Source organism: Corythoichthys intestinalis, chromosome 8 (assembly GCF_030265065.1).
Source record: "Corythoichthys intestinalis isolate RoL2023-P3 chromosome 8, ASM3026506v1, whole genome shotgun sequence".
Lineage (NCBI taxonomy): Eukaryota > Metazoa > Chordata > Actinopteri > Syngnathiformes > Syngnathidae > Corythoichthys > Corythoichthys intestinalis.
The window spans coordinates 43,237,606-43,263,512 of NC_080402.1; the positions used below are offsets into that span (position 1 = coordinate 43,237,606).

The window sequence follows — 25,907 nt, forward strand, 5'->3', positions numbered from 1 at the left end:
GTCACATGTCTTGTGGTACTTACTACTAACTGAGGCACAACAACAATACTGTCAGACAGTGTGTTTCTTTTTTAAGATTACATTTTAGGCGCCCGGCGTGTTTTAATATTTAAGATGAAAGAATTGTATTTATTAGTTGTTGTTTCTGTAGGTGTAATGGCCGGCAAATACTCTCGGGAGTTGAATGAGCCTAAGAACGTCGATGGCGTTAATGATGAACAGACTGTCGAATTCAGAATATCGAAGTTGAACCAGATTTGGAACAAAGCCTTACGGGTACGTATAAATTAATTAAATTAAATATTTTCGGACCCATAACCGGTCTCTATATAGTTTTCGCCATTTTGTAAAGCTGCGAATTTGAAAATGACTGATCGCTAATAGGTTAAACCCTATTTATTACGTGCACTCAATGTAGTACAATGCAGATTTAACATGAATAAGTAATGGTTATTACCTTCCTGGCTGCCAATGACGGTGAAACTAATGAGTTAATAACCATCAATTGTTCACTATTAAAGCTGCTTTGTGTTACATTGAGTGCAATATGATTGAGTAAATTCATGAAACATACAGTATTGATCAGCGCAGCCAATATTGGCAGGCTGAATCTAATGATGTTCTTCCTATGTTGCAACAGATGCAGCTGTCTCCTGTGAAACAAGCTGAGCTGCACAGTGACCTGAAAATCCAGGAGAAGGCTGAACTCCAATGGAAGAAATGGAAGGTTGAAGGTCTAGATGAAAATGGAGAGAAAGAGGCCCAAATCCGCCGTAACTTCAATGGTGAGGTTATATTTGTGGCTCTAAATAAATGATGCATATTGTTAGAAATCGGCCTACTAAAGACCACAGGACCTCTGTAGAGGTCGAGTGAAATTATATTATTTGCATGTTCTGCGTGCTTATTAATCACTGTGAACGGAAAGTCCTTAAAAGATGCAATAATAGACTCAGGAAAAGACTCAGACTTAATGTAGTAATTTCCTCCTACTATATTGATTCCAGAAATATTGCAAATACAGATACAGAATTCTGGCTGGTAATTCCCTTACCCCAACAAAGTACACGATAGCGGAAGTATCAGTGCTGTATATTCCAAAATGGTTATTTAGCATTCTATTATGAGTCCCAGATGAGGTGTGTCTTCTGCTCTTCACATGTAGGTGGTTCCCGTTCTCCTCGCTTTTGCATTCTGGAGCCGTCATGACCTGTTGACCTGTTAGTTTACTGAGCTTAACCATTCTTTGGCGTGCACGTGTATCCCACCTCTGTGTGTAGAATACCAGACACATTTTACTGTCTCACAAAGTCAACATGAAAACGTATTATCAGCTGTGAGTTTATGCAAATAGATTCATAAGCAAGTGTAATCAAACTAATAATTCTGATTATTAGATTATCAAGTAATGTAAAATCAAAGTGTGTAAAAAGTGTAATACAGTACGTTTATGGTTATATACATGCATATAAAGTAAGGTTACAGACTACAGAGCTAATTTTATTTAATCCGAACAGTACCTATCGATTACATTCTACACCCCTTTTCAGACACGCGGAAACACAGGGAAAATCCAGGGATTTAAACAGGGAGCCCTTGTATGTGAATGCAATTTCCCAGTTCGACTGACACGGAGATTACGTGGACATTCCTGGGAAAGTCCTGGGACGAGGCTAATGTGAAAGCAAGCGTTAAATTCCCGGGGCACAGCACGATAGCTGATGGCGTAAATATCTTGCCGGGCCGATCGTAGAGCCGACGAAGAGAGTCCATCGTCCATCTTTAAATGTGTGGTTTATTTTATTGCCGATGTTGGGGTCCGCTACTGCGGAAAAAGGTTGTACCTCAAAGCAGAAATCAACAGAGAGATGTGTTCAAGGATTTATCAAATACAATTATAAATACACGCAATTGCGGAAAAAGAGGACTAAAACAATAGGTCCTTGACAGTAGGTCGAGGGGGATCAATAATACTAACCTTAGCGGTAAGCAGAGAGCCGATAAGACAATCAAACAAATACACTCAAATGCCAGCACAACGTAGGGGATTTCAAAACAAGGGCGGCAGAGGTGTTGAATGGCGCCCAGCAAGTTAATATCTCGGCACCCTTCTCTTGGATCGCAAGGGCTTAAATACAGTCTTGATGAGTTTGAATTGGCTGCAGTTACGACGTCGGGAACACTACCACGCCTCTGTAAAAAAAACACGATTTGACCAACATTGTGACCGCCGTAGACCAAAAATGACGTAAGGTCCGGGTTTTAAAATTGCGCCAGCAGGCCTCCCCACATAGAGAGCACCAGTGGGCAACACGGGACAAGTCTGTAAAAGTGTCCAACCCGCGTCATTCCTGGGATATCTCTCCATGCGTGAAAGCAATGACGCGAGTAAATCCTGCGTCACTTTACACTGGAATTTACCGGGATATGTGTGTGAAAGGGGCTTATATATACTACACAGTATGACACAGGGCAGGAGACTAGTTTGTTACGCAACCAATAAATGTGACTAGCGTCTCATCATGTATCACTGGGACATGTTACAGTAGTAGCCATGTACTAGTCATTGCTAAATGGTATTGGTAATACACTTACGGGACAAAACTCAAGACGATAGGACAGCAAGAAAAGCTCATGTTTTGTATTTAAAACGACCATATCGTATTACTTCTATCAGACTGCTAACTTCATGCTAATACTGATAAACATCTTTGTTGTGAAAGGTCTTTGAGGTGCAGGTATTATATATATATATATATATATATATATATATATATATATATATTTTTTTTTTTTTTTTTTTTTTTAATTTTCCCCTCACTCTGTTGATCATTTTAATTTGACAGAAATGTCGGACGATTATGATATGACGTGACATGAATAATTCATGAACACCTGTATCATGGAGCACCATTGCCATCTGGAGTTTACTTCATTTTCACTTTGCAGTGACCTTGTAGATCTTTGACATAGTTAGTTCTCCTGTGCTGGTCAAGTATATACCAAGTGTCGTAGAACAGGACCCGAAGTGGCCTTCTTCACACCTGCAGTATGTACAAGGGCATGTGCTTATTTTATACTAGTGGTTGTAATGATTATCCCCAAAGTCACCTGAGTCCATAAAATGTTCAAGTGTAAATGAGTGGATCATTTCAAGTTTTGCACCATGATTATAAAGGTTGTAGATGCTGTGCATGGGTGTTTGTGAGACACTAACTGGTTAATGAGTTGTATGAACGGCTTGAGGCAACAGGTGAATAGGTGCTGAATCAGCTGGCACAATAATATTTAACTGGAGCAGCACAAACAAAGACAAGTCCAATATTTTCTTCTTAAAGGAATTCAGAGGACGATAACATGAAATTTCTGCTGCCAGGTGTGATCTGCTTACTCGTTGAGCTCTCTTAGAAAGAGTCTGGCATTGAGTCATCTTAAATTAGGTTCATGGCTATTTTTTCCATCTTTATTCAGCTTAGTTGAGGCATTTCGACAAATTGGTGATTGTAATAAAGAAACGTTATAATGGCATTCATCTTAATCAAGTGTTACTTATCAGTTGGCATTTGTTATATTGTTGTTATATTGTATGAGAAGAGCAAAATTAAAATAATCCATTGATTTCGTTCAAAATTGTACCAGCTGTCAGAAAGCAGCTGATATATTTTGCTTCGCCTGTGTTTGTTAGTGATCCTGGCCAAATATGGGATGGATGGCAAACGAGACACAAGACCTCTAGAGAGCAACTCACTGAAGGACCATGATGTCAAAGATGGTGACATTTTTGAAGATCCTAAGCTGGACAAACTATGGAACAAGGTGCGTGTGAGCGTGCGTGAGCACTTTGTTGGCAACATCCAGGCTGCAAAAACACCATCTGGATTTGCCTTTTTTTGTGTCAAGGCTGGCATCAACTCATCTCATATTCTCACACACTATTAGATGCAGTCCCATCCCAACAATAAAAGTATGCGGAGTTGAGGACGATAATACATAACATAACATGGTGATATTACATTATAATAGTCTCAAACATTGGCTGCTCCCACTTTTTTTACTTTTTTATATATTTGTCGTTTTTCAAGCAGACTCTACTGTTTCTGGTGGATGCGCTCTGCTAAATCACAAAGCTGTTATGTAGGGTCTGTTTAACCCTTGAGAGTCGAAGGACGCGCCGGCGCGTCCTCAGCGCACGTCGTCTTTGAAGCGCCCTCACGTTTTAATTACGTCACCCACATGCCGTTGGTTGGTCTCGTTTTAAAGTGCGGAAGTTGCGGTTTACTCTCGTTATTATTTGAAGTCAATCGACCAACTAGAACGTGAGATATTGTCATTTAAGTTTTATAGTTTTATTGTCCTCTCAAAAAAACATTAAAACGCTGCATGGATCATTTGTTTATGTCTATATTTCCATCATTTCTAGTCCTTTTTCAAAACGGAAGCTCCATGAAAAAAACACAAATCAAACGAACCCTTTCGAAGTCACAGTGGAAGCACAAAATGCGTTTTTTTTTATTTTTTTTTTTTATAAATATAACTGCGGTGCGAGGTTCAACCGAACGAGAGGGAGGAGGAGTGTTCTGAAGCAGCGAGGTGGCGAGCGACGGCCAGTTGGATACTGCTGGATCGAGCAGCGACTTTGTGTGACTTTGACAATGAACGGAAAACTAAATTTAGCGCAAGCAATTGTGCTTCTGATCAACTTGAGGAAGAGGATGGTCCAAATTCGTCATCATCGTCTTCTTCGGAAGAGTCCTCGAGTGAAGATAGTGACGGATTTGAACACGTGGGTGACGCCATCGACGAGCAGCGGTAAACCAACTCACTCTTTTTTTTCATGCTGAAAAAGTTTCTTTTGAAAGTTTCTTTTGATATTGCAAGACAAAGTTAATTTTGATGCAATATAAGTGTGTGTTTGTGTATATAATAATAAAATGTGCATATCAGATCAAAGTCGTACGTGCACTGTGGGTATCCCAGGCAGGAATTTATAATTTGTGGTGTTCTTCTTTCTATATGAAGATTAGGGATGTAGCACATATTCAGCTATGGTATTCTTTCTATTGTCATACATATAGATTTCCATTATTATTTATTGCTGTATATATTTTTATTTTATACTTTATTATTTTCATAAATACTGACTTATTTTCATGTACATTTATAGTGACAATGAAAGCAAAGTGAAATGAAAATGGAAGGGTGGAAAGAGGACCGACACCCCATGGAAGTGTGAGCTGTGTGATGTAGCCGTGTCTAATTCCAGGACGAAACTGCTTTTCGGAGTGGCATGACTGAAAAAAATTTAACTTGTTTATTGTAAATATTTTTGAAAATGCTTTTTTCCCCCCAATGTTATATATATATTTTTTTCCCACATCAATCTTCTCAATTTGTGTATATAAATGTGTGTTCAAGAAGCTTGATTGTGTGTACATAGTTTTCATCAGGCGATTGGCCGCAATACCTAAACTCATAAAGAGATGGCCTCTAAACACTTTTTGTGTTAGATGGTATATATTTTTTCACTGTTCTTCACTGTTAGGTCTGCTGTATATAACCTGTTTTGACTGGAGCATGTATAAAGGCAAAAAACGCCTATGGCTATACCTGTTGTTTATGTTGAATTGTCAAATATAAGACTATTTATTCTAAATTTTTTTGGTTGAATGTTCATCCTAACATGTTGAATAAATATTACAAAGTTTCAAAACGGTTCGTTACGCATGTTTGGTTGTCAATTGGACATCAATATTAAAAATTTTGACAAAACGATTTTGGAATTTTTGGTCTTTTTGGGCCCAAAATGATGATTTATAATTGATCAGTGAAGGAAACAACAATTTGGACATGAAGTTCAAGGTGTCACAAAAAAAGGGACCAAACCAGGCCATCGTAAACAATCCTTTCTTTGAAATATAAAGGCAACTTCAAAGGCATGCAAAATCAGACAAAATAGGCCCAGACCTTAAAGGGTTAACCATAAAAGTTGAAACTGTATGACCCAATAAAAAAACTTTATCAAAATATTTTGATTCATTGTCAACATACGTATGTCAGGTAGAAGAAAAGTCACTCAGACGATGTAGAGGTTTCTTAACGGCAAGTACAATGGTATTAAAAAAGTATCTGAACCTTTTGGAATTTCTCACATTTCTGCATAAAATCACCTTCAAATGTGATCTGATCTTTGTCAAAATCACACGGATGTAAAAACAGTGTCTGCTTTAACTAAAACCACCCAAACATTTATCGGTTTTCATATTTTAATGAGGATAGAATGCAAACAATGACAAAGGGGAAAAATAAGTAAGTGAACCATCTGCCTAAGGAGACTTAAAGAACAATTGAAAGCATTTTTTACCAAACAATTTAAGTCAACTGTGTGCCCAATCACTGATGAGTGGTTTAAAGCTGCCCTGCCCACTCTAAAACACACACCTGGTAAGAATTGTCTTGATGAGAATCAATGTCTTATGTGCATCATGGCTCCGTCAAAAGAGCTGTCTGAAGACTTGCGATAAAGGATTGTTGATTTGTATAAAGCTGGGAAAGGATACAAAACCACCTCTAAAAGTCTGGATGTTCATCAATCGACAGTCAGAGAAGTTGTCTAGAAATGGAGAGAGTAGTACTGTTGCTACCCTCCCAAGGGGTGGCTGTCCACCAAAGATGACACCAAGAGTTCAGCACAGAATACTCAGAAGGTAAAAAAGAACCCTACAGTGTCTGCTAAAGACTTAAAGAAATCACTGGCACAGCCCAATATCTCTGTGCACACATCAACTATATGTAAAACTATGGCGAAGAATGGTATTCATGGGAGAACTCCACAGAGGAAGCCACTGCTGTCTAAAAAACATTGTTGCTTGTTTAATGTTCGCGAAAAGGCACTTGGACACTCCACAGAAGTTTTGGCAAAATATTTTGCGGACTAATGAAACCAAAGTTGAATTGTTTGGGAGTAACACACAACCTCATCTGTGGAGGAAAAATAGAACAGCTCACAAACATCAACACCTCATCCTCACCGTGAAGCATCATGATTTGGGGCTGTTTTGCTGCCTCTGGGCCTGGACAACTTGCAATCATTAATGGGAGAATGAATTCACAAGTTTATCAGGATGTTTTGCTGGAAATCCTGAGGCTGCCTGTGAGACAGTTGAAGTTAAATAGAGGATGGATGCTGTAACAAGACAATGGTCCAAACACAGAAGTAAATCAACTTCAGAATGGTTACAGAAGAACAAAATACATGTTCTGGAGTGGCCAAGTCAAAATCCATACTTGAACCCCATTCAGATGCTGTGGCTTAATCTAAAGACAGCGATTCATGCCACACATTCCAGGAATCTGACTGAACCACAGCAGTTTTGTAGAGAAGAATAGCCAAGATTAGTCCTGATCAATGTGCCAGACTGATCTGCAGGAAGCGTCTGATTGAAGTTATTGCTGCCAAAGGGGGGGCACAAAATATTAAATGTGATGGTTCACTTACTTATTTTTCCCCCTTCTGTCATTGTGTGCATGGGTCCTCATTAAAATTTGAAAACCTATAAATGTTTGGGTTTTAGTTAACCCTTGAGAGTCGAAGGACGCGCCGGCGCGTCCTCAGCGCACGTCGTCTTTGAAGCGCCCTCACGTTTTAATTACGTCACCCACATGCCGTTGGTTGGTCTCGTTTTAAAGTGCGGAAGTTGCGGTTTACTCTCGTTATTATTTGAAGTCAATCGACCAACTAAAACGTGAGATATTGTCATTTAAGTTTTATAGTTTTATTGTCCTCTCAAAAAAACATTTAAACACTGCATGGATCATTTGTTTATGTCTATATTTGCATCATTTCTTGTCCTTTTTCAAAACGGAAGCTCCATGAAAAAAACACAAATCAAACGAACCCTTTCGAAGTCACAGTGGAAGCACAAAATGCGTTTTTTTAATAAATATAACTGCCGTGCGAGGTTCCACCGAACAAGAGGGAGGAGTGTTCTGAAGCAGCGAGGTGGCGAGCGACGGCCGTTTGGATCAAGCAGCGACTTTGTGTGACTTTGAGAATGAACAGAAAACTAAATTTAGCGCAAGCAATTGTGCTTTTTGATCAACTTGAGGAAGAGGATTGTCCAAATTCGTCATCATCGTCTTCTTCGGAAGAGTCCTCGAGTGAAGATAGTGACGGATTTGAACACGTGGGTGACGCCATCGACGAGCAGAGGTAAGCAAACTCACTTTTTTTTTTTTTTTTATGCTGAAAAAGTTTCTTTTGAAAGTTTCTTTTGATATTGCAAGACAAAGTTAATTTTGATGCAATATAAGTGTGTGTTTGTGTATATAATAATAAAATGTGCATATCAGATCAAAGTCGTACGTGCACTGTGTGTATCCAAGGCAGGAATTTATAATTGTGGTGATCTTCTTTCTATATGAAGATTAGGGATGTAGCACATACTCAGCTATGGTATTCTTTCTATTGTCATACATATAGATTTCCATTATTATTTATTGCTGTATATATTTTTATTTTATACTTTATTATTTTCATAAATACTGACTTTTTTTCATGTACATTTATAGTGACAATGAAAGTAAAGTGAAATGAAAATGGAAGGGTGGAAAGAGGACCGACACCCCATGGAAGTGTGGGCTGTGTGATGTCGCCCTGTGTCGAATTCCAGGACAAAACTGCTTTTCGGAGTGGCATGCCTGAAAAAAATTTAACTTGTTTATTGTAAATATTTTTGAAAATACTTTTTTTTCTCCAATGTTATATATATATATATTTTCCCACAATCAGTCTTCTCAATTTGGGTATATAAATGTGTGTTCAAGAAGCTTGATTGTGTGTACATAGTTTTCATCAGGTGATGGGCCGCAATACCTAAATTAATAAAGAGATGGCCTCTAAACACTTTTTGTGTTAGATGGTATATACAGTGCTGCTCGAAAGTTTGTGAACCCCACAGCGATGGTCAGATTTTTTGTAAAAAAAAACTAAAATAACTTTATTAAATGTTAAGTTATACCCAAATCCACAATACTGACATTCCAAATAATGGACTGAAACAAAAGAAATAGTTATATTGTCATTCTTTATTTAACAAAAGTGGTTGATTTAAGAAAAACTCAGATATCATGTGTGTAAAAGTATGTGAACCCCTTCAGTTAATAGGATATTGCGCCTCCTTTTGCAGAGATTACCTCAACCAAACGGTTTCTGTAGTGACTAATCAGCCTCTCACATCTACTTTGGGGGATTTTTGCCCATTCTTCCTTGCAGAACGCAGTCAGTTGAGAGAGGTTTGATGGGCGTCTGGCATGAACTGCTCGCTTCAGGTCCCGCCACAGCATTTCAATGGGATTTAGGTCAGGACTTTGACTGGGCCAGTCCAGAACACGAATCTTCTTCTTTTTCAGCCATTCCTTGGTTGTATTGCTGGAATGCTTTGGATCATTATCATGTTGCATGATCCACCTTCTGCCAAGCTTTAACTTCAAAACAGATGGCGTCAGGTTATGTTCTAGGATTTGACAATATTCCTCAGAATTCATGATTCCCTGGACTATGTGGAGTTGTCCAGGTCCTGAGGATGAAAAGCAAGCCCAGATCTTGACATTCCCACCTCCATGCTTCACTGTTGGGAGAAGGTTCTTTTGGTGGTATGCAGTGTTGACTTTTCGCCAGACATGGCGGTTTCGGTTGTGACCAAACAGTTCAATTTTGCACCTACATCAGTTGATGAAAACTCTTTTTAATTTAGTCTCGACAACACAACTGTTAAAAAAACAAAAAAAAACTACTGAATTGATTGATTAGGAAATCAGGTTGAAATAATAGAAAATTCCAAAATGTTGAGGGGGTTCACAAACTTTTGAGCAGCACCGTATTTTTTCACTGTTCGGTCTGCTGTATATAACCTGTTTTGACTAGAGCATGTATAAAGGCAAAAAACGCCTATGGCTATACCTGTTGTTTATGTTGAATTGTCAAATATAAGACTATTCTACATTTTTTTGGTTGAATGTTCATCCTAACATGTTGAATAAATATTACAAAGTTTCAAAACGGTTCGTTACGCATGTTTGGTTGTCGATTGGACATCAATATTAAAAATTTTAACAAAACGATTTTGGAATGTTTGGTATTTTTGGGCCCAAAATGATGATTTATAATTGGTCAGTGAAGGAAACAACAGTTTGGACATGAAGTTCAAGGTGTCACAAAAAAAGGGACCAAACCAGGCCATCGTAAACAATTCTTTCTTTGAAATATAAAGGCAACTTCAAAGGCATGCAAAATCAGACAAAATAGGCCCAGACCTTAAAGGGTTAAAGCAGACACTGGTTTTTCATCTGTGTGATTTTGACAAAGATCAGATCATATTTGATGGCGGTTTTATGCAGAAATGTGAGAAATTCCAAAAGGTTCAGATACTTTTTCATACCATGGTTTTAGTAAGAGAAAACATTAGCTTTCATGTAAATGAAGAGATGAAGTAAATGTGCCTCACTGCTGTGTTAATGGCAACAATGAGCTTTTTATGTGCGCATCTTTGGAAAATGTGTGCCACGCTGATGCTAATTGGTCCTGACGGCAAGGTGAGGAAGGATATGGGATTTTTATTTTGCTTGAAATCAACTATGTGGACTGCATATTCATGAGGTTTTATTTGGAAATGTTATGTCAAAATTCAGTGACATCATGCTGCACTGCTTTCTGTATGAATTAAAGTTTGATAAAACAATAAAAGTTAGTTTCTAGACCGACGTGGACTGTCTAAAAGATTCATCAAACCTCTTGCAAATCTTGTTTATTTTGGGATGAGGTGTTTACAATAAATAGTACAATTCTTTTGTCTGCATACATTAAAGTTTTTTTAGTACGACTTTAATTTGTTCCATTGTACCATGCCTGAAATGCGTCACATTAGTTGGTCTTGTATTGTGATTTATTCGAAGTCAAGTATGTCCACAATCAAGTAACGTTTTCATTGCGCAGGCAAAAACCTCCGGGAAATTTTCTGAGGATGAGCTGCTGAGCCTAAAGAGAGAGTTTCAGCACCATAAGGACAAGATCCATGAATACAACATCCTGATGGAAACTGTGAGCAGAACTGAGGGTGAGCTTTTAAACGTTTTCATCCTTGCCGTCCAAATGACATCTATCACCATCGGGACAGACAATGAATTAAGGCTGTTGTGCTGCTACTGTTACTAAATGAATACATTATTTTCATTGGTGCCTAAAAGATTATTTTCCGCATCCTAAGTTTACATTAAAGCAGGGGTCGGGAACCTTTTTGGCTGAGAGAGCCATGAACACCACATTTTTTTAATGTGACTTCTGGTGCTGCATGGTTTTGCTGATGGCTTTGTAGTCTGGTTGATACTTGGTGGGGTTAAGCTTCATGCAGGCGTTAAGAAACTTAGGATGCGTCTCTTTTCATGTTCACGAAACAAGTTTATCCATCGGTAGATTTTTTTCTTTAGCGATTTCAGTGAAGGACTTGAATAAATCCTCCCGTCTTGTTGTCCCTTTAATAGTCAAAACCTTGCAATCATGCTGAACTCGGATAAGTTGCTTACGTCTGTTGACTCATCCAAAGCGAGAGAAAAAAACAGGTGTCGCTCCTACGTCCGGTTCTTCCTTTGGGGAGGTGGCGTAGTGTAAAAGAACATATAGACATGTCGGATGGCTTTTTTTCTGAGACTTTATTAACACAAACAAAAACCAGTGGGGGACACCCTGCCACGCAACACGGCGCTCCCGCGCATCTCTCTCTCTCTACACCTGTCTCTCTCTCTCCACTTACGCTCGCCCATTTCTTCTTCTGCACTAAATTGGCAATGCTGGTTATATTGAAACGGGACAGCAGCCCCTTGAGGATGCTGGTAACAGGGCAAAGGAGTATAACAAAACGCTTTTTTAAAAAAAAAAAAATTCAAATTTTTTTTAATTATTAAAGATTGTCTGCGAGCCATCAAAAGGTTCCCGACCCCTTCGTTAAAGCAACACTAGGGAACTTTGTTTTGGTCGATTTTTGGCGGCGCAGGTGGACAAAAGCAGTAGTTTTCTGCCTTAAGGAAGACTGCATTTCCCATGAGGATCAGCGCACAGTATCGTAAAATCCTGATCTCCCTGTCGCCTGCAGTTAGATTGAACCACATTTCTGTTTCCAGTGTATGTGTGAAGGATGAATAGTGATGAGGTGGAGGGGTCATGCCAGCAAGTGAAACCTGGGCCAATGTTTATTCTTGAGTGTGCTTTTGTCCTGGAGCCTCCCTTTGTCTTTTCTTTGTCTCCTCGGACAAAACTTTTCGTCTCTTTCTCTGTGCAGAATTCGCGCGAAAGCGTTCGCATTGACTTCCGTCTGTATAACGAATGGGGAAAGAGATGTATGTCGTAAAGCAGTCAGCACAGTTGTAGTTTGTGTGGTAGGGTTCCTACCACCCTCCTCAAAGTTAATTAGTTCCAGTGAAAGCGATACAGACCCGTCAGGTCATTACAGAAGTGTCATTTAACTAGTTGTCAGTCGACTTTTCATCACAAATGTTATGAAAATATTGTATTAAGGTTGAAAAGTTACCTAGTGTTGCTTTAACTTGTTTCCAAAATTATTCATCACTACCAAGTAGGGCTGGGCGATATGGCCTTAAGCACATATCGCGGTAAATTGAGCAAATTTACCTCGATAACGATAAATGACGATAAATTCACCCAGGCGGACTGTTATATAATTTGAAAATCTGAATCAATGCATGAAATACAGATTAACCGTTTCTTGTTGATTTATTTACCAGCTTTCAATTTAATATGTTTAACAATCGTACATGCAGTCTAAACATTAAGTATACAAAAAATTATTGTAAACAATAAGAATTCAAGTATGAACATTTATAACAGCTTGTATTGCTTGAACAATGTACATTGTCAAAATCAATATGCCTGTGCAAACATGTCATTGTAATACAAATGACTTACAGCTTGAACTGTACACTTCAAAAAGACAACTTATTGTTAATGGCTGCTGTGACATATTTACTTAACACAAGTGTTTACTTCAAGGTTTCAGGTTTTTTTTCCCCCAGAGCATTTTTTAATACATGCAAGCACACATGAACCCCCACACAGACACACACACATTAAAGCTGCATTGATCTAATGACACAGAATTAAGCACATACAGAAAAATAGCAGGGGCCATTAAACAGTCATATTAAAATTTTCACTGTTGGATTGTACTTTATGCTGAATGCTTTACTATCACAGCAGCCATCAGAAATCACACATAGACAGAGATACACAATAACGTGACATACTAATTGCTAGATGCAGTCCGTGCCCAATCCACTATTAAGTTCAGCTGTTTCACCAAGGTAAGAGCTGCTATCCGACTCCATCACGTTTATTTGTAGCGTTAGCCGCTAGCGTTAGCCACTAGCGTTAGCCTGTGGCTTGGCTACTAGTAAAAAGCATTGAAAGCATCCTCTTTGGAATTCGTGAGAACAAGGGAGGACAGCGGGTGAAAGCCTGTCTGGATGCCGCCAAGAGTCTATTTAATGTCGGGTGAAAGTTTGGCGAACCTCCCTTAAGCCACACTCCATCACGTTTGCATGTAGCGTTAGCCGCTAGCGTTAGCCACAGGGCTCTTGTTTGTTTGGCTTCCTGATAACCACGTGACTCCATACGTAAGCACACTTTCTGCTTTCTTAAAGGGGAATGAACATTGCCGAACAACACAGAGTCAAAGCGGGATGAAAAGACTATATTTTCTTGTTTTATTAAATTACCGAATTTACCGTCATGGTCAAAATTACGTCGGTCATCGTGAAGAATTTCGGTGCCGGTAAATTTTCGGTTTACCGCCCTGCTCTACTACCAAGGACTGTATTTTGAAGTATTTCCTGTGTAGAGCTTACTAAATGGTACTCCATTTTACAGTGTCCACACTGTCCTTTTTTTTTTTCTTCTTTACAGGAGTGACTTATAATTATCTTGACTCAAGCAAACCTAGTGTCACAGTACTTTTCTAGAATCATAGCTCAAGTCTTCACCTAACTTAAACTGTATTCAACATTCAGACTTGACTGATGTAGAGAAGTAAAAATGTGACAAGCTTGACACTCACAATGAAGTGGAGGACTGGAGCTGGCCCGCAGGCCTCGCGTTTGACACCTGTGACATAGACTGTATCAGACCGAGCGTGTGGCCACCCACCAACTCACACTCCACGGCCCAGACATCACATCAGTCTGGGAGCCATATGCCATTTGACATATGGCACAGTGTTTAGCGCTGGTCTCCTCTGGCTAAGAATGACACTTGCCGCCTGTTTTGTGACAGAACCTTTCTGTTAGAGCTCAGAAGTGTAGCATGTCTCTTGAACCTGCCGCAGGTACTTTTCTGCTTGTCTGATGCACTTAAATGTTGAGCCAATCACAGGCTGCCTGGGAGGGAGTCTCCATCAGCCCCCACGCCGCCTCTAGCTCCAGCTGCATCACTGCCTGTCTTGCTTCATTTCCTCTATGCTTTCACTTCCCTTCCATTTATTGGATTTCAAGATGGGTTGATCAAAAAAGTAAGTAGCACGATATCGTTATAAATGTACTGAAGCTGTAGCTCAGTTCCTCCACCATAAGGCGTTTCTTCCAGAAACTTGTAAAACTGTCTATTGTGAGCTTTCATTAGCACTCATTTGAATAATGATGTGAACTCAATATGACCTGAGATGTTGTTCTGCATGAAGTCTGACTCCTACTACAGTTCAGTGACATAGCAATTATTTTCTTACTCTCCCAGAAAAGCAACCTTGTCTTTTTAATTTAGATCTGAGCTCAAAGTGCTGAGCTCATGTTCTACTGCCCTGCTGCTGAGTGCAAGTGCCATTTTGGATGCACTTCTTCTTCCAGGAAAAATCACAGGTCATTAACGCCTCGATTTCTTGATCCTTCAAGGTTTTGCCTCATGGACAGAAAGAGGAGACAAAAACATGACAGAAATCACTTTTTTATGGCGCTTGCCCTACAATGTTGTCATTCGTTAAAACGATTGATGATCGTGACATTTTCCTCTTAATGATTGCAATTATTTGTTAAGTTGTTTGGAAGATAAGCACTTCTTACAGTCTTTCATTTGTTAGTTTGCTGATCGTTACAAGCAGTAATTGTTATACAGTAATTATGAATCAATAGTTGAGCATCTTTACTGACACTTTTCACAAGACTTTTGCAATTTTTTTATCAGCTGATGAACAACCGAGCAAAAAAATCAATGTTAACGACAAATTACTAACAGATAAAAAGACAAAAAGAACAAGTTTTGACTGCACTCTGTGTGGTCCGATTATCTCAACACACAAACCATACCCATAAATATTCTGTTCCACCACCGACCCTGAAGACAAGTCTTCATCGATTTAAATCTTACGTGATCTAACAAACAAGAACTGGATATGTTGACCCAAGGGAAAGTAATATGCTGATGGCCATCAATGGTGGCTAGTTAGCCTTACAAATATTGATCAATTGTAACAATATGTATATTATTGCGCTTGTGGTTTAAAGTGGAGTGAAACATCCACATCACCCCAAAAATAAGCAATTTGTATTGTGCCATTTCCACAAAATCAATGTTTTATGTAAAGAAAAAGGCAAATGGATGTGAAATGTTAACAACCACATGGAAACAATACGTTCTTTTGAGACGCCTGCACTGATAATGTTGTTCATCACTCTTGTTCCTCTTCACATCATCATTTAATGCGCTCATCCTCCCACGTATCATTCTCTGACTCCCAACCTGTGCTCCTCTGACTCCTAGAGATCCACAAAAATGTAATCTCCCCCCTGGAGGGCGACGGAAAAGAGCAAGAGGTGCAACAGAAGCACACGGAGCTCAAGCAGAAGATGAGAGACCTCAACCAAGGCTTCGATCGCCTCCGTAAAATCAGCCACGAGGGCTTCAGCGAGGACAGCGGTGAGGGGAAACGCCCACGCACACTCTGCATATCAATAGAAGAAATCTCATTCTTTAATGATCAGAGCACAGGCAGTCAATCAGTTTTGCTGATTCACTGTCAGTCTTCGACTCCTTCTCATTCGCACCCTGCTGCCTTTTCACTCTCTGGTATTTGTATTCAGTGCACTGATGCGGCAACTGTTTTCATGTGTATCAATTGTGGCTCGATAGAATTCCGGGAGCCTCGTGTGATCGAACTGTGGGAGGCTGCTAAGAGAGCCAACCTCAGTGATGATGAGCTGGACTCTCTCAAGGTAGGCTTTATGTCTCCTCTGACACATTAACTCTAATCTATTGGTTTGTGGACAGACACATGTTTTAACAACAGTGGAACCTCAAGAGGTGGCAAAAGTTGTCACATTTTATGCTGATATAGAAATACTAATACAGGTCCGCAGGTAAAGACTAAGGATGGGAATTGATAGGATTTTTACGATTCCGATTCCTTTATCGATATTGCTTAACGATTTGATTCTTTATCGATTCTCTTATCGATTTTAATTTGGGGAGAAAGAAGAACAAACGCTTTGATTGGCATCGAGTTTGGTTAATCAGAAATCACAACCTTACAAACTCACAACGAGGTCAAAAGAGGCCCAAAGCCTCAATGTTAACTGTGGCAATATGTGGCAAATACACAAGAATGTGTAACATTATACTGATATATTTTTTCTAATAGAAATAAAAAATATTGGTATATATTGGCATACTGGTCGTATTCACTCCCAACGCAGTTATCTCCACCTTGCAATGATCAGGCATGAAAATGTGTCAGGGGTTAAAAAGGTGACAAGGTAGTGGAGGAAATATGTTCCGGTAGGGCTGTCCCAAACGACTAATTTTCTCCCGATTAGTCAGCCGACTATTTTTACAAATATTCGACTATTAAAAAAGAAATAATATGTATAGTTTTTTGTTACTAATTTAGCAATTAATTTTTTGTTGACGCTTGTTCATTCACAAAAACATTTTGGAACTCTTAAATCCTTTATTGAAGTACAAATAAACATGTAAATAACAATAATTAATCACACATACACAATGAGGTCAAACACTCATAGCATTAACTAGTGCAAAAGAATGGAATGTAAACAGATTCAGAACACTGACTTAGCCTTTCCAACATTATTCAAAACAATTCTTTAAAAAAATCTAGAATTATTATTATTATAGTATACTGCTATATATAATAGTTTTATAATAATTATAGTATTCATTGCCAATCATATTTTTCAAAAAGGCTGTCATTTTAAAGCTATTCTTAGTGTAGAATCTGAATTCTGTAGTATTATAGTATTTACATATTATAGTATTAATTCTGAGGTATGTGGGATTAACTCTGCAAAAAAATCACTTTTCGTCTTTGCTTGTGGTGTCACTGTCACTGTTAGTTAGTTAGATGGAATTACGACCCTCCTCGTAAAAATGTTCTCCTCGGATCTATACAATTCAAGTATGTCAACCTCTTTGATTTCAAAATAGCGAATTTAGCCGAAAGGTGAGTGATTTTTATGCATCATTGTCGCGCCGTTGACGTGCCTGTTGTGTTACCGGGGTAAAACCAAAACAGGCACCTCATATAGGCATATATGAGTCTCCATGAGCAGCGGCATCAAAAAATTCAAAGCTGTTCCCAATAAAATCCCAATTAATTAATTTTTTATACAGCAAAACTTAAAATGGCTATAAAATTCTCAGATGTTACACTAGGTGCACAAAAATCACCAAACGCAGAGATTATCACCTACATTTTCAGGATCAATAGCAATATTTAACATAAATAAGTTTTTGTCCGAAATAGTGACTTCAAGTCAAAATTGCACTAAATAAATAAAAAATGTTTTCAACAGCTAACAAATCACTCAATTTTCACATCAAATATTTCTATATACAATCACAACTTATTTAGGTTGAATTCCGATGTCACCATTGCCTCAATACGTCTTGCCGGCTATCTGGGCCTCGTCGTTTTTAGATTGAACTGTTATATAAAATAAAACACGTGAAAACCGATTTTTTTTTTTTTTTTTTTTTTAATGAATGCAGAAATGTCCAAATTACTAATTTTTGCCAAAAAACGGGCAGTTGGCTGAAAAGTACCTGATTACTTGAATGTAAAGTTACGCTATTGTGTAAGGATACAAAATACAACATGGCAGCCATCACAAAACAAAGAGCTTTTTGACTTGAAATTTCTTGTAAATTACATAAATCTGAGAATTTCTATAGATATGAACACAAACAGTCTAGATTCTTGGTTAAAAGCAAAAAAACGGGCAGTTATCATTCATTTTACATAAATATTTTAAGCTACAGTTACGCCAATTTTTCCCAATCATTTCATTTTTGTCACAGCGTTTCAAAGTGCATTATTTTATTTAATAATTACCTTGAATCCTTGACCAATTCACTCTGATGAGCCTGCTTGTATGCACTAACACTTTCGTCCTGTGTCCACCAAAATCCGGCGTTAGAACACAGCATGTGTTAGAGTTTATCGCAGTGAAAGCTGCCACGACGCTCTGCCTGACCCGGTCCTCCACGGGAATCCATGACGCAATGTCTGTAGGAACTGTCTCGTCAACTGATAGTGAAGTTAATGCTTACAGTATCTTATTTTTTACTTTATTTTATTCATTTGACCGTTCTGACCTACAGTGCTGCTCGAAAGTTTGTGAACCCCACAACGATGGTCATATTTTTTGTAAAAAAAACTAAAATAACCTTATTAAATGTTAAGTTATACCCAAATCCACAATACTGACATTCCAAATAATGGACTGAAACAAAAGAAATAGTTATATTGTCATTCTTTATTTAACAAAAGTGGTTGATTTAAGAAAAACTCAGATATCATGTGTGCAAAAGTATGTGAACCCCTTCAGTTAATAGGATATTGCGCCTCCTTTTGCAGAGATTACCTCAACCAAACGGTTTCTGTAGTGACTAATCAGCCTCTCACATCTACTTTGGGGGATTTTTGCCCATTCTTCCTTGCAGAACGCAGTCAGTTGAGAGAGGTTTGATGGGCGTCTGGCATGAACTGCTCGCTTCAGGTCCCGCCACAGCATTTCAATGGGATTTAGGTCAGGACTTTGACTGGGCCAGTCCAGAACACGAATCTTCTTCTTTTTCAGCCATTCCTTGGTTGTATTGCTGGAATGCTTTGGATCATTATCATGTTGCATGATCCACCTTCTGCCAAGCTTTAACTTCAAAACAGATGGCGTCAGGTTATGTTCTAGGATTTGACAATATTCCTCAGAATTCATGATTCCCTGGACTATGTGGAGTTGTCCAGGTCCTGAGGATGAAAAGCAAGCCCAGATCTTGACATTCCCACCTCCATGCTTCACTGTTGGGAGAAGGTTCTTTTGGTGGTATGCAGTGTTGACTTTTCGCCAGACATGGCGGTTTTGGTTGTGACCAAACAGTTCAATTTTGCACCTACATCAGTTGATGAAAACTCTTTTTAATTTAGTCTCGACAACACAACTGTTAAAAAAAAAAAAAAAAACTACTGAATTGATTGATTAGGAAATCAGGTTGAAATAATAGAAAATTCCAAAATGTTGAGGGGGTTCACAAACTTTTGAGCAGCACTGTATGGTGAAACATGTATTTGATTGTAATGTTGACTTTTGTTTTGTGTTGCATGCTTTTATTTTGGGTAAGAAGTGTCAACCAGGTAGGACGCAAGTGAGTAAGAGCGCAAGTACAAACGGAAGAGAACGTATATGCCCACACAAAGAAGAGCGTATGCGCACACACAAGGAAGAACGCATTTGCTCCCACGAAGAAGTCGTGCAGCCGAGCACAGCCGTGACAAACCGCGCCTCATACCAACAACGCCCTTACAAACTTCGCCCACATGATGCTACGGTGGTAGTGTCTGATGAGTCTCATAGATATCACATGTATATAGAACTTGATGCATAATTACAGACTCGACAGCGTTACTAAACAGCCTCCATCATAAAGCAGCAGACTTCTCAGGCAGGCTTTGTTGTAGCAAACCTAAGGCGAGTCATTTTTTATCTAAAATACTTCTAAAATGGCAAAATCTTCAAAATCTGCAATAACGGGAGCAATTTTACCAACTTTAACGGTTGATTCACAACATTAAATGACTTCCAAACATAGCAAAGGTTACAATCGAGTTATGTTTAGGCACACCCCTGTGTCCGCATTACCCCTGTGTCCAGTGAAGTTTAGGGTAAGGAATTGGGCTATGACCTATTGTCCCAAAACCCCTTTGAACTTCACATTATAAACAAATTCTTCGCGCCACCGTACCAACATCAGGCGTTGTTTGTATGAGGTGTGGTTTGTAGCGCTGTCGCTTGGCTCTGGGCCCTTTCTGCAGCCGAGTGAGGGAGAGATGGGGAATGTTACAGGATAGCTCGCTGTCTAGCTAGGATTTAGCTCCATCATCTTGGCGAGACAATACAATGATGTATAATACATGTTTTTGGATAGTTATTTTGAGATGTAGGGCCTATATTGGGGTACTTAAAAGAGGTAATTCTGACTTACGCGGAAATTTGGGTTACGTTGCCAGCGAAGGATAGGAACTCTTATCTATCTGTAATTGTATTAATTAGACAGGGAGTAAAGTAGAAATACTGACTCATTTTATTTACCGTACTTAGCAAAGGTAACAGTATTAAATAGGCTGAAGAAAAAAAATGCGCACAAATTTGTTTCCCTTTTCCCACAATATGAACCCTTTATAGGGAACTAATTTCACTCATTGGTTTCCATTGTAGGTGCTAAGCATCCAATCCACTTTGACTGGGATAGCAGTTGATCGCTGCGAGCCCTTCCAGTCAAAATGGATTGGACGTACGTCACTGAAAGAGTTTAGAGTGTTGTAGAGCCGTGTGGGCCAATTTGCATAAGACAAGCACCAGCAGGGCAGACAGATAACATCCTGTTATGTAAAAAATGGCCGCTTGTCATGAGTGATTAAATGTAGCCCCTTCTTTTCCTTTTCCAAGTATACAGTATCATACTTAGCAAGCATAACATGCCATATCCATTTACCGCTCTTTAGTCTTTTTCCCTCTTTGCTATTTCTGGTGCACTTCTGTGGGGGCATCACATAATAGAATCTAGCTTTAATTGTTTCGTGCTCGCTAAGTTGAAGTCTCGCATGTTTAGCATAAATCATCTTTCATCTGGCACAGCGATGGTCCGACTGTCACGTCTTTGTGTGACTTATTATTAAGAGAAATACTGTGTTTGTCCTGAAAAGTTTGGTTGAACCTTTAGGATGTTTGCACTTAATTTTGAGTATCCAGTCGGTAGTGAAGATATCTCTGTAATGCGTGTTGGTAAAAACGCCAATCATTTGTAGCCTTGGCCCAGGTGCTTTACCTTGAAGTCATCCCTGAATTTAATTTAGCTAAGTTTTATATCTGTGAAAGCTGCGATTCAGGATCACATTCTGGCTAAAGCTTTTTCTCTGTAGCGCAGATGTCAAAGGCAAGGCCAAGCCAAATTAAGTCTTTCTATATTTGCTAAATGTTGGTGGTGATTTTTCAATTTTGTTTTGGCATAGAATCTTTTGCAAAACGGTGATTTTTCTTCATTTTTGGCCTTTTTTCTTCTTAACATTGCAGTTTTTTCTCAATTGCTTTAGTACGTTTCTCAGATCAGAATTGAAATTCTCAAAATAGTTTGTACATTTCTCAAAACACGTCGCACAAGTAGCGAAACAACATGGATTACCGTCAAAAGTCAGTTTTTTGTGCAAAATTCTTGGTGTTTTGCTCAAAATTGAATTTCTGTGTCAATGAACATGTCAGTGATGTCAGACTGGCAAAGCCTTGTTTCATTGTGTGTGGACAAGACAAACTGCTTTGTCATGCTCTCAATATAACACTTACTCTGGTGGAAGGCTCTCTGATGCTCAAGATGGTTTATGTATGTTTTCATGAAAATTGCAAGTTACACCTTTGTGTGTGTGAGATTCCAAGGGACTGGACAAGATTCAGTTTACACTTTTACTGTTTTTACAATGTCTTTACAGACCATGTCATTGAGATACAGAGAGCCAAAGACAGCACTGAGTATCGCAAAGAAAAAAACATCAAAGCAAAATTAAAAATGTGAACATAAGAAACAGGCACCACTAAACTTCAATTGCTGTCGGGATTCTTTGCCCCATTCTTTCTACACATCTTGACGTTCCTCTCTGTTAAGCCACACATTTTCATCCATATCCCAACGGATGTTCTTGCTTGCTATACGTACAGCGTGGAAAGAATCTGCTTGAATGACTGGAATGGAGACAAATTCTTCTGTGGGATTGAGGAACGGGAAGTATGAATGGAGTAAGTCCATTACATTCTGTTGTGGGTGGCATACCATTCCCTGATTATGTTAGCGTGGTGGAAACTCGCATTGTCCCAAACTATTACAAAATTTGGCAGCTTAAAATGTTACTTAAAATAAGTTATGAAAATGCTTGGAAAGAAGCACACACTTGTTGACATATTCTGACAACATGTTAATCCATTTTGCATGTAAAGGCAATGAACTAGAACTAATGACTAAATGTTGTGGGTGGTGAGACTATTTAATAGAGACCCATGATAATCCATTTCGATCATCATGACAGCTGCAGCTGATAATAGGGGTGTGACAAAATATCGAAATGGTGATATATTGTGATACTTACTTAAAATAAACAGCAAGTGACCCATAAAATACCACAAAATCAACAGGAAGTAACTGAAAATTAACAGGTAAATGACCTTATATGGCCCAAAATTACTCATTGCCACTGACGGCCATAGACGTTCAATCCGTTTGAAGTGGGAGGGATGGCAGCGAATGAACATTCGTTCATTCGCTGCCACCCTCCCAGTTCAAACGGATTGGACGTCTACTAATGATAAACTCATTTGAATTCACAGCAGAAGCTTGTTTTTCTGTTTATTAGTTTTTTGTAAAATATCTTAGAATGATTTCCTGACCAATGTATCGAAAATCGTTGTATCGCTATATCGTCAGATCATTGTTATCGTGAGCTTTGTATCGCAAATCGTATCGTATCGTGAGGTACCAAGAGGTTCCCACTCCTAGCTGATAATAGGCCTGTCGCTTATTGCGCCCCCCCCCCAATTTTTTAAACCAATTTACAATAAGACAGTGCGAATACATTATATATTAATAGATGAAGTACACCCATTTAAACGCGATATTTACTCTTAAATTCAAATATACTTTTTGAGCGCCTTGAAAGGTGGAAAAGCGCTATATAAGTATAACACCATTTACCATTTAAGAAATCACAACTAAAATCAATAGACCATACCTCTTAAGTAAAAAACAACAATATTGATACCGCACAGAAACACAGAATAAATAAAATGTGTTTAAAAAAAAAAAAAAAAAAAAATTGCACTTAACAACTTCAGCATTTAGAAAAATGAAAACGTTTCCCGTCATAGCTTCTGCAATGGTGTTCCATAGGGATGCAATGATAGAGTTAAGTCATGGTTCGGTACGAATTTTGATACGAGGGACACGATTTTCGATCCGATTCAATACATTTAATGCTCTGTAAAAAAAAATATAACAATTGTATTTTTTGTTTTTTTGTTTTTTTTTTGCTAACGAGCAAAAATTAAATTGCCATCATATAAACATGCATTTTAGTGCATAATATTTATGTGCTTACTTCTTACTGATATGAAAAAAAAATTGTATAAAAGTGCTGAGAACAATCTTTACTGTTTGTAAAGTGAGGCAGGGCACACCGTTGATTGCTACAGCTCTCTTAGTAGCTAGGTTTACTACATGAGCAAGACATCCTATTTATGGTCCAAATCCATTTGTGTCACGTACTGAATTAACAATATTTGCAACATTATCTATAGTCACTGGTATGGATTGATTTGGCCTTCTTAACCTCATGTGACAAATGACAGTTTAGAATTCATCGATGTAGTATATGGACTACATGTCCCATAATCACTCTGGGCTCACGTAGCCAATGGCATGGGAAGTAGCACATCTAGTTTGCCATTTCATGATATCTAGTGTGTGCGCACAACCGCGCATTAAAAAAGTTAGCAAGCGCCGCTGAAGTCACGTCTGCTCATTACTACACAACACCAGCATATGAGGGCTTTCATATACAGGACGAGTTTGAAGCACAGCGCTCTTACCGGTAATTTCATTCAGCTGTTCGTTGTCAAAGTGAGGTTATTCGTAGCAGCCAAGTCGGTAACAATGTTTTGGCGGACTTAATTGTAAATATCCAGCGTTGTGCCGAAAAATAGCCGCCCCGCGTGAAATGTCACTCCTGACGGGAGCGCCCACACGTCAACAACACCGGCGCGCCATAGATGGTCCACAGTCACTCCGGAGCACTGGCGCGGCCGGTATACGTTGAACAATAGGATATAATGGGAACAATTGGCTCCGGCGCTAGTTTTTGGCGGACCTGGAACGAAGATGCATTTTGCGCAGTTGGTAACGAACTTTTAACAGCACGTCTGCCGCACGCGCACGCACACGTGCACGCGAGGCGATAAATCGCAGCGGAAAAGTTACCGCCTTCATTTTTATATATCGCGCGATAAATGGAATTATTGCATATTGCGACAGGCTTAGCTGATAATGTAGGAAACAGCAGAGAATTGTACAAATCATTTGCATGGATTTACGAAAACGTCTGCAACTTTTTCAAAGAAATGAGAAACTGCTTTTTAAATGTGTAGTACTGATACAATGTTGTGTGGATTGAGCAAGTAGTTTTGAGAATTTCAAGTCTGATCTGAGAAACGTACTAAAGCAATTGAGAAAAACTGTAATTGAACAATATTTAGTTGTATACTAATAGACTGAGGAAAAATGAGTTTGAAATCCCTGCATTAATCAAGAGAAATGCCCCATTTTGTGCATTAAGGAGGAGCTGCATCACTTTGAGACCAAGGTGGAGAAGCACAACCACTACCAGGAGCAGCTGGAGCTTTCCCACCAGAAGCTGCAACATGTGGAATCTTTTGGAGACAAACAACACATACAGAGGAACAAGGATAAGTACAACAACCTGGCTGAGAAGACCAGAGAGATGGGCTACAAGGTATTTCAATTCCCTGTTAACTTCGCTTGTGGTGAAGGAACATGTTCTGCTACTCTTCATGTTTAAGTTCAAATGAAATGAATAGGAATTCGAAACGAAGGTTTTTTTTCTTACAGATGAAGAAACACATGCAGGATTTGCACAACAAGATCTCTGGTCAGGGTCTGAGCCACAATGAGCTATGAGAGCCTTGCTTGGACAATGCTAACGAAGGATCAATATACTCAACTAAGTCCTGCACTCGGTTGAGCCACTGTAATGTTTTTTTCTACCTTAGCGTTTGCGTGTTGATTTGTTGTCGAGTTTACAAATCATTTGTCTTTTCTTGAAATACTTTGAAAAACATTTCTTAATATATCCAGCACTTTTTGGGGGGAATAAATGACCAGAATTGTTGTGGTACGAAATCAATAAAATTCAGACATTAAAACAAATGTCTAGAAGCTAGTAGTAATGTTTAGTAGCAGCATCCCCATAGAGATGATGAAAAAGGAGGGTGAAAAACAAGTAAATAGTCTGTTGTGTACTACTTGGCTCTGTTGTATTAAGTTGCTGAATAAAGGATGTGAAGAAGTGTAGAGCCAAAAATGTTGCAGCAATCTTTATTATTTAATAAAATACTTGGCAAAAACATACAAATAGTAGTATTTGAAAAATATATTTCAATATCATTCATATTAACTTGGCATAAATAAAAGCATTTGCTATTTACAAGCATTGTCAGGGAAATTTGTCCCTGCGGTGAAGTGAGCGAACAACTGCTGAGAAAATACAGGCTTCCTGTAACTCAGCATTATA

The 25,907-nt window shown here is 38.7% G+C and overlaps 1 protein-coding gene across 1 annotated transcript; it reads left to right on the forward strand.

Annotated features, from left to right (window-relative positions):
- Window positions 1-25,748, forward strand: lrpap1 (low density lipoprotein receptor-related protein associated protein 1). Its single transcript, XM_057844459.1, has 8 exons — window positions 1-276; window positions 641-785; window positions 3,686-3,816; window positions 10,991-11,111; window positions 15,812-15,967; window positions 16,181-16,263; window positions 24,933-25,109; window positions 25,226-25,748. The coding sequence occupies exons 1-8, from the start codon at window positions 115-117 to the stop codon at window positions 25,292-25,294; spliced, it is 1,044 nt and encodes a 347-aa protein (XP_057700442.1). The 5' UTR covers window positions 1-114; the 3' UTR covers window positions 25,295-25,748.
- Window positions 25,749-25,907: the final 159 nt, after the last annotated feature.